Source organism: Molossus molossus, unplaced genomic scaffold, assembly GCF_014108415.1.
Source record: "Molossus molossus isolate mMolMol1 unplaced genomic scaffold, mMolMol1.p scaffold_m16_p_13, whole genome shotgun sequence".
NCBI classification, from domain to species: Eukaryota; Metazoa; Chordata; class Mammalia; order Chiroptera; family Molossidae; genus Molossus; species Molossus molossus.
The window spans coordinates 82,639,690-82,650,243 of NW_023425348.1; the positions used below are offsets into that span (position 1 = coordinate 82,639,690).

Here is a 10,554-nt window from a genome sequence, read left to right on the forward strand (position 1 = left end):
TGAGGTGCTGCATCCCTGACCCCAGGGCTTTAACAGGGAAGCTCTCAGAGGAAAATACCATCTCCCAGGACCTCTCCCAGGAGAAGGCAGAATGGGTCCTTAGACTCATAGTAGAGCTTAATAGGTCTCTTTTCTGGAAGTGTGCACAGGAGGGAACTAAGCTTAGATTTCATTAGGCTTTCAAAGGGGGAGAGAAGGAACAAGATTTTTAAAAGAATCAAGCAAAATACAAAACAAAACAAACAAAAATACCAGCTGAAATGAATTAAGGGCCGAGCCTCCATTTTAGCACATGACACTAATATAATGATTTGTTTACCTGGCTCCCACAGTGCAAAGGCAAGAACCATCTTCATCCACTTGTGCAAGCTTGCTAACAAACAGCTAACATTTATTCAGGCCTATAGTAACACATAATTGTCAGGCTCTGTACTGAATTATTTGAACATACTATTATCTCATTTAATTTTTACAATATTTGCATGTGATAACTTATTACTACCCCCCACTCCATTTACAGATAAGAACCCTGAAATTCAGGAATATTAGTGGTATTTTTGTTTGTTTTAATTTATTTTTCTTTATTGATTTTAGAGAGAGAGAAAGGGAGAGGGAGAGACAGAAACATTGATGAGAGAGAACATCGATTAGCCATCTCCTGCATGCTCCCCCCCCCCCCCCGGGGGATTTGGCCCACAACCTGGGCATGTGCCCTGACTGGGAATCAAACTGGTGACCTCTTGGTGCGTGGGTTGACGCTCAAGCACTGAGCCACACTGGCCGGGCAGGGATATTAAGTGTTTTTGCACAGAGTCACTAGGAAGTACCAAGATTCAAACCCAGGCCTGCAGTGATCGGATTAATGCTTGACAAATGTGCAGTTGCAGAATGAATGAACAAATGAATGGGTATAAAGCCCAGTTTGAGTGTACTGGGGAGAAAGAACCTGATCCTGCCAGTTCTAAGCTGGAGGAAGAACAGCAAGCACAGGCACTCATCTAAGCTATTTATAGGGCCAAACCCTGGGCTTTGCCAACCAACCAGTCAGCACGAAGTCATCCCTGGGACACTGAATCCCACCATGCTGGGTAGGGGAGAAGGGCTTCTGACAGTGAAGATGAGATGGCAATCCAGACACAGTCTGGGGCCCAGATGCCCCATGCCCAGGCAACTGTAACAAAACTCATGGCTAAGATGCATCAAGGAATGTAGAAACTGTGGCTGGAACAGGCTAAAAGACCTAGTCAACCAAGGGTATGGAACTGTCTCGTAATTATGAGATGTGCCCAATCATAATAAAAGACAAGACTACTTTTTTTTTCTTTAAAAAAAAAAATCTTCACCCAAGGATACCTTTCCATTAATTTTCAGACAGAGTGGGAGGGAGGGAGAGAGAAGGGGAGAAAGAGAGAGAGAAACAATGATGTGAGAGAGATGCATCAACTGGTTGCCTCCCGCATGACCCCAACCAGGGTGGGGGGCCAAACCACAACTGAAGTATGTGCCTGGAATCGAACCCGTGCTTCTCTGGTTCGCGGGCTAATGCTTTAACCATTGAGTCAAACCAGCCAGGACAAGACGAGATTGCTTTTTTTTTTTTATCCTCACCCGAGGACACTTTTCCTTTTGTTCAGGTAGAGTGGGAGGGAGAGAGAGGAACAGAGAGAGACAGAGAGAAACATCAACGTGAAAGGGACACATTGAGTAGCTGCCATCGGTATGACCAACTGCCAACCAACCAGTCAGCACTGCAACCGAGGTACATGCCCTTATTGGGAACCGAACCCAGGTCTCTCCAGACCGCAGGCCGATGCTCTAACCACTGAGCCAAACCGGCCAGGGGGAGACTGCTTCTTAAAGCAGTCTCCTAAATGCTGTTAGTGAGGAAGCCCCTAGTATCAATCTTCTCTTGAAAGCAGAAGCAACATAGCCAATCACTCTCTCCCATTTTTCTTCTTCTTGGGGATCAAGATTAGCAGTCAATCAGTAGAAAGAGTGAGCAAAGTCCTATAAAACACACCCTGTCCTCTGTGACCTCCTATGTTCTTTGCTGACCCAGAAGATGGACATGCCCAACATGCTCTGTATCAGACATGGCCAGACTTGGTTTTCCCTTGCACCTGTCATTCTTAATACCATGTGCTAGTCCCAAAGATGTTATCTGATATTCAACAGGGACAGAAGAGGAAATCCAAAATCAGTGACAGGCCAAGCATCTTTCACAAGTCCAATAAGATCAGGGACAAGGTCAACTAAGCACCATGACAACAGCCAGATGGAAAGGAGACAGGTCTCAGCTCCACTCTTTTGCACTCATCCTCAGAATGTTCTACTTTTTGCTTACCTGGAAGAGACCTGCAAGATAAACATGGTTTCCACTCTTCAAATGGTGGTAGATTGCCTGAGGCCTCACCTCAACCCTCAGGAGAAAAATACCCAGGACCATTACCAGCTCTCAAGTTTCCTTCCAAAAATTTTAAGATTGGAGTGTTACACAGGCTCAAGCCAAACCCACAGGCTCTAGGAAAAGCCCAAAGGACTAGCAGCATCCCAATAGCACCTTAAACTTCAGTGTCTTGAATTCGGTCCTAGCCGAGGTTAGGTCTGCCTAACTGATCTACCATGACACACTGTCTTCTCCCTGAGCCCCTGGAACAGTGTTAGGAATCTTTGTGGTGGTATTTTTGGTCAAGCAACTGTTCGCTCTCACTGGTGAAACACTGAATCTGTTCCCTCCAGGCCTCCAAGGATGGCTCGTTATCAAGCTAGGCGAAGTTTAGATCTTTGTGCCACTGACTGTCCTTACACATGTGCACAGAAAGCCTCCCATGCTTAGAAGTTGCCATTCAAAATTTTTTTTTTTTTTATCCTCATCCGAGGACATTTTTCCTTTTTTTTTTGTACAGACAGAGTGGGAGGGAGAGAGAGGAAGAGAGAGAGAGAGAAGGAAACATCGATGTGAAAGGGACACATCGAGTGGCTGCCACCCACAGACCAACCAGGGCCGGGGACAAACTGCAACCGAGGTACGTGCCCTTAGCGGGAACCGAACCCGCGTCTCTCGGGACCGCAGGCGGACGCTCTAACCGCTGAGCCAAACCGGCCAGGGCGCCATTCAACTTTTTGTCCTTAGAAAGAACCCAAAAGAATTACCAAGAACCCTCCCATCCTTTTTTGGTGAAGCATTAAATATACACAGTTCTCTACCCCATTCTCAATGGAGCTACAGTGTATGAAGTTTTGACAGCTCTGGAGCAGTAAAATCCTCTTGGCCAGTCTCAGGCCGGAACCTTCCAGCTCCCCCTTCCCTAGGGCAGAAGGCGACAATCTCCTCTCTGGGCTTTGTTGGTATCCGTTTTAGCTTTTTTTTTTTTCCCCCTTCAGTGCCTTGCCATTTCCCTTGATCTTTTTCAAAACTTCCTCCAGGGGGCCGAAAGGAAAGTTCCATCCCCTTTCCGTGCAGCCCGAAGGGGGAAACCCCCAAAAAGCATAGCTGTCCCTTTAAGGGGCCCATGTGGTGGGAAGAGCAGCTACATTCCTACCCCAGTAGGGCCGCTGTCCCGACACGCCAAAGAGGCTACAAATAACCTTCCAGGAGAGAGCCCGGGAGGGGGCGAGCACAGTGTGAAGAGGAACGTGGGTCGGCCAGGCTACTACTCCGGGAGGAAGAGCGGCGGAGAGAAAGAGCTCAGTCGGCGTTGGAGAGGGCATGGAAAAAGTCATTAAAAACCCACGGGTAGTTTAAATAACAGACATGAGAACTCTGTTTTGGATTTGGGAGGTAAGACGATCTTTAAAACAAATGCCCAGGCATCTCCACGCCCTGCCAGGCAAGTTCCGAAATCTGCAGTGACTATTTCCACACGAGCTCCCCTACGTTAAAGAAAGAACCTGTGCAAGGCCAGGGTCTACAGACCCCTCCATTCCTAGCACCACCCCCTCATCCGGGCTTCGAGGAGAATGGGAAGATTCGGATCTCCCCGCCGCTGAACAGTGCTGGTGAACAGAGTTGGGGTTCAAAGATCGAAGTTCTTTGATCTTTGGGCACAAACTAGAGGCAGCTGCTAAATCATGGGGTGCACCACGGTCTTAGGCGGCTGCGGAGAAACAAATTCCATCGGAGACTTAATCACACACAACAGTTGCGTACGGGCACTACACAAGTTATTAATGAGCAGCAGATGAAGCAATAGTCCCGCTGCCATCCGTCCAGCTCCCCCGAGGCCACCGCGAGGGCCGGGCGACTGCCTTCTGAGGTTCGGCGATACCTGCCCCCTGCCCCGGGCCAGGACGTATCTGCGGGAGCCTTCCAGCAGTTTCTTCCCAGAGTCCCTTCTCTGTCCCCCTTTTCAACCCGGTTCCCCTCTCCGCCCCTCCGGGAAGGATCTAGGGCAGAGAGCTGATTGGTCACAGCCAGGAGAGGGAACCCAAAAACACTACTAAGGGGAGATGCTGCAAGCATCTGCCCAAAGACCCTCGGTGGAAGCAAGGTCTGGAGTCCAAGGAACTGTTTCCCGAGTAGAGGAATTCCCGGAGCTCAAGTGTTCAGATTCCACTGGGGCCCCTCTCCGCGGTCTGCCCGAGACCCCCGGCCCCTGGAAGGAGTGTTAGTTACAATTTATGGTCTAGCGACCATCCTCCCCCGCGTCCCTTTCTTCGCACACATTCATTCGCACCAAGGACACAGCAACCCTATCTTAACCTGAAAGGGAAGCAGCCCCCAGCTCTTCAAAGAGCAGGGAGGGCAGGAGAACGAGCGCCTCAGATCTTCCCCCGGCCCGGCCCAGACCCGGCCCGGCCCGGGGAGCTTCTCCACCGCTGCCCCCTCTAGCACTGGGGATCTGGGGGAGCTCGTGCTCCCCTCCCCGCACGCAATCTCAGGGCTACAGCTTGGAGCGCGGGCGAGGGGTCTCAGGCCCCAGCCTGCGCCGTCCCGCTCTCGAAGCTGAGTCCTGCAGCGGCCGGACCCAGGGACAAACTTTCCCCGCGGGCGGGTCGGCGCGGGCGCTGCGGCGCCGCTTACCGTGTGCGCAGAGCAGGGCGCCAAGCAGCAGCGCGCCCCACGGCCGCCTCATGGTGCCGCCGCAGCCGCTGGCGCTCCGGGCCGGCCGGGGGTCCTGCCGGCTCCCGCGGGACGCGCGGCGGAGGGAGTCGGCGGAGGGTCCCCGAGAGGAAGCGTCCCGGACCACCGCGGCGGGCGCGCCCCGCAAGTCGTTCTCCGGCCGCTGCTGCCTCCAGTGCTGCCGGAGTCGAAGCCGCCCCGCCTGGGGACCAGGAGGGGGTGTCCCGGGCCCGGCCGCCCCGCCCCCCGCGCCGCAGCCCCCGCCACCGCCACTGCGCCTGGTCCCGCCCCTGATCCAGCCCGGCCCCTTCCCGCCCTCGGCCCCCGCCCCGCGGTCCCCTGATCCCACCCGCCGGCGCCTCCCGCGCGGGCCCCGCTCCTCTTCAAGCCGCCCCCACATTCCTAGCCTTCGAGAGAGCCCCCCTCCTTATTCCCATTACTACTGCTCAACTGTCCCTAACTTGAAAGAATTATCCTAGAGGTAACTCTAGCGTCCCCGTCACTATAGCTCTATGACAGAGAGGAGCACCTACCCGAGCGGACCTAAGTCTCTTGGACGTGACCCCAGCCCCCCTATCGGCCTCAAGTCCAGACTTTATTGATGTCTCAAGAACACGCAAGGCCTGCTAATGCATAATCCTCTCTGGCTTTCTTGACATCAAACAAGGGACATCAGGGGGCCTCGAGTGCTGTCTTAACTAGCATTTTCACTGTCAAAATTCCTTTTCTGAGATTTTCTTCTTGCTCCACTTCCCACCCCCGTCTGGGCAGCGTTGTTCTAGGGCTAAACAATTCCACGACCTCCCCCTTTCATTTACTCATTTCCTGAGGTGGTTGTTTGGGTCCTGTCGCCCCAGTTCAGACGTCCAGAATTGGCCCAGACAGACTTAGTTCCTCCTTGCTGTCTTTGTAAATCAGCGTTGTTAGCCTCTTCACCTTCTTTGACTTTCTGGTCCTGGCAAGGAAGGAAGGGGGTAAGGAAGTAAATCCTTACTTGCAATTTTACTCTCCCTCCTCAGCCTCCTTCCAACTTCAGTCTGTAGAGCTTCCAACCATGTTTTACTACGTAAAGTTATAAACTTCTCCCAAACTTCTCCCGTAGCTTTGTGGCCCATGCCTCTCCCCAGTGCATATTATTAATGTGGGTTAATTTTGTTACCATCTTCCATTTTCTAAGTTGATTTTTGTCTTGTTACTTTTATCCAAGTCCCCAACTCCCTTAGGTTCCTACGTATCACTTTTCCCTCCAAGTTGGTATGCCAACTTTTCTGGCTTTGGAATCTTCTGTTATTTTGTGAAGCCACTTTCCTCTCACTAGTAAATAGAATCAGGAAGGCCCAAATGCCCATGTTAGCTGAAGGAAAAGTAATTTGGTGTAGTGCAAGGTGGATATTAGAAGATTTCTCCAATGGATTGATTGGTAGGCATTTCATCCTTGCTTTTCAATTTTCAAAGAATTTTACTTCAAAATACCATCTTTGACCAAAGCTAACATTAACTTGCAACAACAACCAAAAAACGTGAAGTGTTAACTCCTTTAGTCAGTACTTCTCTATGCTGTCTTGCCTGAAATTTTTACACAGATGAAATGTGGTTGAACTAGTATCACCATGGTAACTTATACTGAGGCATTTTCTGTGTGTGTAGTTCTTCTTGCTGACTGAAGGCGGCAGCCGAGTCAGGTCAGCTTTACAATATTTCACTGCTAGGACAGATACCACTGTCACCTTAGCCTAAAATCCAAGGAGTAAAAAGTAAAAAGTAGGGGCTGATTCTTAGCACATACACTCTCCACCCCGTCCCAAAGTCCCCCACTCCCATTTCTGATGCAGCCTTGGTTGGTCTCAGGATTTTAATATATGTTGCTTATGAGGACTTGCTTTTCGATCTGTTGAGAAAGACCTTATGATTCTGGAGACCATATTTTTCCACATGAAAACTGAGGACATGTGGTATAATGAATACATTTGTCCCAAAAAAATCCAAGACAGGCGGTCACCATACTTTCGATGTCAGGGGATTAGGGATTTATAAACAATTTCCACTCTGTATGCAAAGGATAGGTTCCTTTCCAGAAGGCATGATTTGTGTTGTTTTTCTGGGATCGAGGAGGAAGAGGGAGGCTGGCTATCCCTGTCTGACTCAGGCTCAGGAAACTGTTTTCTGTGTGCATCCCAAGTCCTCCTCCTCTTCCTCCTCCATGGTTCAGCACAGTTCTGGTGCACAGAGCCATCCTGGCTGCTGTTAGTCACTGGGAATATCAATGGGTAGAAACGAACTTTGTGCATAGTCCCTGCCTGGGTCACCCCCTAGGGTGAGTTAAGTCTTGGCTGTCAGAAACTACTCTTGTGCCAGGAGTGCTAAGCCATATTTATTTTTACCAGGCCTCTCAGACTTTCTTGTTTGGAGTGAGAGATCCTGAAAAGCATGCCAGAATGAGCTGTTTGTCTCCCTTTTATTGTCCTCTGGGACATGCCCCTAGAAAAGTTGTAGGGGACTGCCAATTCCAGAGGGGTCTCAGAGGCATTGGTTTCCTCAGAAACACCACCCCTTTCCTTCATCCTTCTAGGACAGAACAGGGAACTGAATTTTCAAGATCAGAATATTGCCCTGAATTAGACCAATCACTAATGGTCTTTTCTTTTTTTTTTTTTTTTTTAATCCTCACCCGACGACATTTTTCCATTTTTTGTACAGACAGAGTGGGAGGGAGAGAGAGAGGGAAACATCGATGTGAAAGGGACACATCGAGTGGCTGCCACCCGCACGACCAACCAGGGCCGGGGACAAACTGCAACCAAGGTACATGCCCTTAGCGGGAACCAAACCCGGGTCTCTCCGGACCGCAGGCGGACGCTCTAACCGCTGAGCCAAACCGGCCAGGGCACTAATGGCCTTTTCAAAGAAAACACAGAGAGTGCTACAGAAACAAGATAGAAATGGGCACAATTTTGATCCAGTTGGGTTTGTAGAATTCTCTTATAACCGAGGCATTGTCCAACAACCTGAATTTCTAAACGTAATTCTTCCGAAAGTGTAAAAAGGCCCTGGGTAGTTTTGCTCAGCAGTTAGAGTGTCGGCCCATGGACCGAAGGGTCTCAGGTTCAATTCTCCGTCAAGGGCATGTACCTCGGTTGCAGGTTCGATCCCCAGCCCTGGTTGGGGTCGTGTGGGAGGCAACCAATTGATGAGCCTCTCTCACATGGATGTTTCTCTCTCTCCCCTTCCCTTCCTTCCACATTGTCTGAAATCAATGGGAAATATATATATATATATCTCCTTGGGGGAGGAATAACCAAAACAAAGAGTAAAAAGGTTTGCCGTTTCACACTTTAAAACAGTGGTTCTCACCCTGGCCAGTTTTGCTCAGTGATTAGAGCGTCGGCCTGCGGACCAGAGAGATGCAGGTTCAGTTCCCATTAAGGGCATGTACCTCGGTTGCAGTTTGTCCCCAGCCCTGGTTGGGGTTGTGTGGGTGGCAACCAGTCGATGTGTTGTCTCTCTCTCTCTCTCTCTTCCTTCCTTTCTCTGTCCTGTTCTATCTGAAGATAAGTGCAAAAATGTCCACGGGTGAGGATAAAAATAAAGAAATAAATAAATAAAAATAAAACAGTAGTTCTCAATCAGGAGTGATTTTGCAGACATGGGGCAATACCTAAAGACTTTTTTGGGAGTGGATATTACTGGCAAATAATGAGTAGAGGCCAGGAATCCTGCTAAACAGCCTACAATGAGCAGGACATCCCTACCACAGCAAAAAGTTATCTAGTCTCTAATTTTAATAGTGTTGCAAGACCCTGATTTAAAATATTTAGAACACAAATATGCAAAGAATTGCTCCATCTTCTCTCTAGAATTCACTTTCTGTGAGTGGAGGGCAGGGATTCTTAAAGCTATAGAAGGTAAAACAAGAGAAAGCACAGCCAAAGGAGCTAAAGGCGTCCTATACCTATCTACCTTGGGAAGCCTATTTCCAGTATTCATTAACTTAGTAATAGTAAGTATTTGTTACAGTGTATTATGTGCCAGGCACTGTAGAAAGGGTGGTAAACAGATACATTGGATCGCTAGAACTTCTTCTGATGGGTGTGGATGCTTTAAACATGCAGAGGCATTAAAATAATGATCTCACAAATGAAAGTAAAGCTACAAATGATAGGGGCATTCAAGGAAAACTACAAGGTTCTATTAAAGAACAGACTTGATTTAGATTTGGGGTTCTAAGCAAGGCCTATCAGAGGCACTGACACTTAAGTTGATTAAGAGTCATCAGGTTAAGAGTAGGTGGGGAGGGTCTTCCAGGCAGAAAAAATAGTATATGCAAAGGCTGTGAGCCAGGAAATATGTCCATAGGATTTATAAAAAAGTATCATTAACTTTTAGCAATGGGTGTGCTTTTATTTAGGGGTGTGTGTCGGGGGTACTACTGGAGACCAGGTAACAAATGAAAGTATAAGGGGATAGTCTGATTTACATTTCTGTGCTTTCTTTAATTGCAAATCCTCTATACTACCATTTCTAGCATCAACACTTTTCATACTCCAGTTCAGCAGTGGTACTCATGTTAGGATCTGGGGTACAATGGCTGATTCAATTCCCTGACCTAACTTGGGGTACACCCTGAACAGTGGGACTTTCTAGCACATTTTATCTCCTGAAAGCTTGATAATCATAGACCTGGCACATATAAGTAGAGCCCTTTGCAGCAAATATCTCAGCATATCTTACTTATTTCAGCAGCAAAGATAAATTTAGAATGATGCAGAAACAAGTGTATCAATGAATAAACACTTGTTTAATAACAAACATGAATCAAGCGCTTATGTAAATGGTCTCTCTGTTACCACACTTGCCCCTTTACAATTCATTTTGTACAAAGCAACCCAGGGTGATTTCTTTAAAAAACATAAATCAAATCATGTCATTACTTGGCATAAAACCTTCCAATGGCTTCCTGTTACACTTAGAATAACATCCATACTTCTCCCTTGGCCTTCAGGGTCCTTCATGATCTGGCCTCTGCCTATTTCGTTTCCCCTTACTCATTCTGCTCTGGTCACACTGGCTTTCTTTCAGCTCAGCAACATACTATCATTTCTTTCTTCCACCTTTTGCATAAGCTGTCTGTCTCCTCTATTTAGAATGCTGTTTCCCCAGACCCATCCGTGGCTGGTCTCAGCTCAATGTTACAGCCTCAGAGAGGGCTCACTTTACTACCCTAAATCTGCCTTGTTCTCACTCACTGCCTTTACTTTATTTTATTTAGGAGACTGGATAAGTTTTCATAGAGATGGTGGCATTTAGCCTAGGTCTTACAAGATGTGTAAGAGTTCACTAGGCAGCAAATGTGGGAGAGGAACATTGTCAATGGAGAGAAGAGCTTATGCCCCAAACAGGAGGGTGTAAAAAAGCTCAGTATGTTTAGGAATAGTGAGTAGGAAAGTATAGCTGGAGTATTAGGTATGTAGGAAGGGTGAGTGGCAAAATGTCTA

The 10,554-nt window shown here is 48.3% G+C and overlaps 1 protein-coding gene across 1 annotated transcript in view; it reads right to left on the reverse strand.

Moving 5' to 3' along the window:
- LRP4 (LDL receptor related protein 4) overlaps positions 1 to 5,462 on the reverse strand; it is a 51,548-nt gene extending 46,086 nt beyond the window's left edge. Inside the window, exon 1 of the mRNA XM_036259602.1 lies at positions 5,024 to 5,462. Within this exon, the coding sequence (XP_036115495.1) occupies positions 5,024 to 5,462 (439 nt within the window). The remainder of the gene's footprint in view (positions 1 to 5,023) is intronic.
- Positions 5,463 to 10,554: the final 5,092 nt, after the last annotated feature.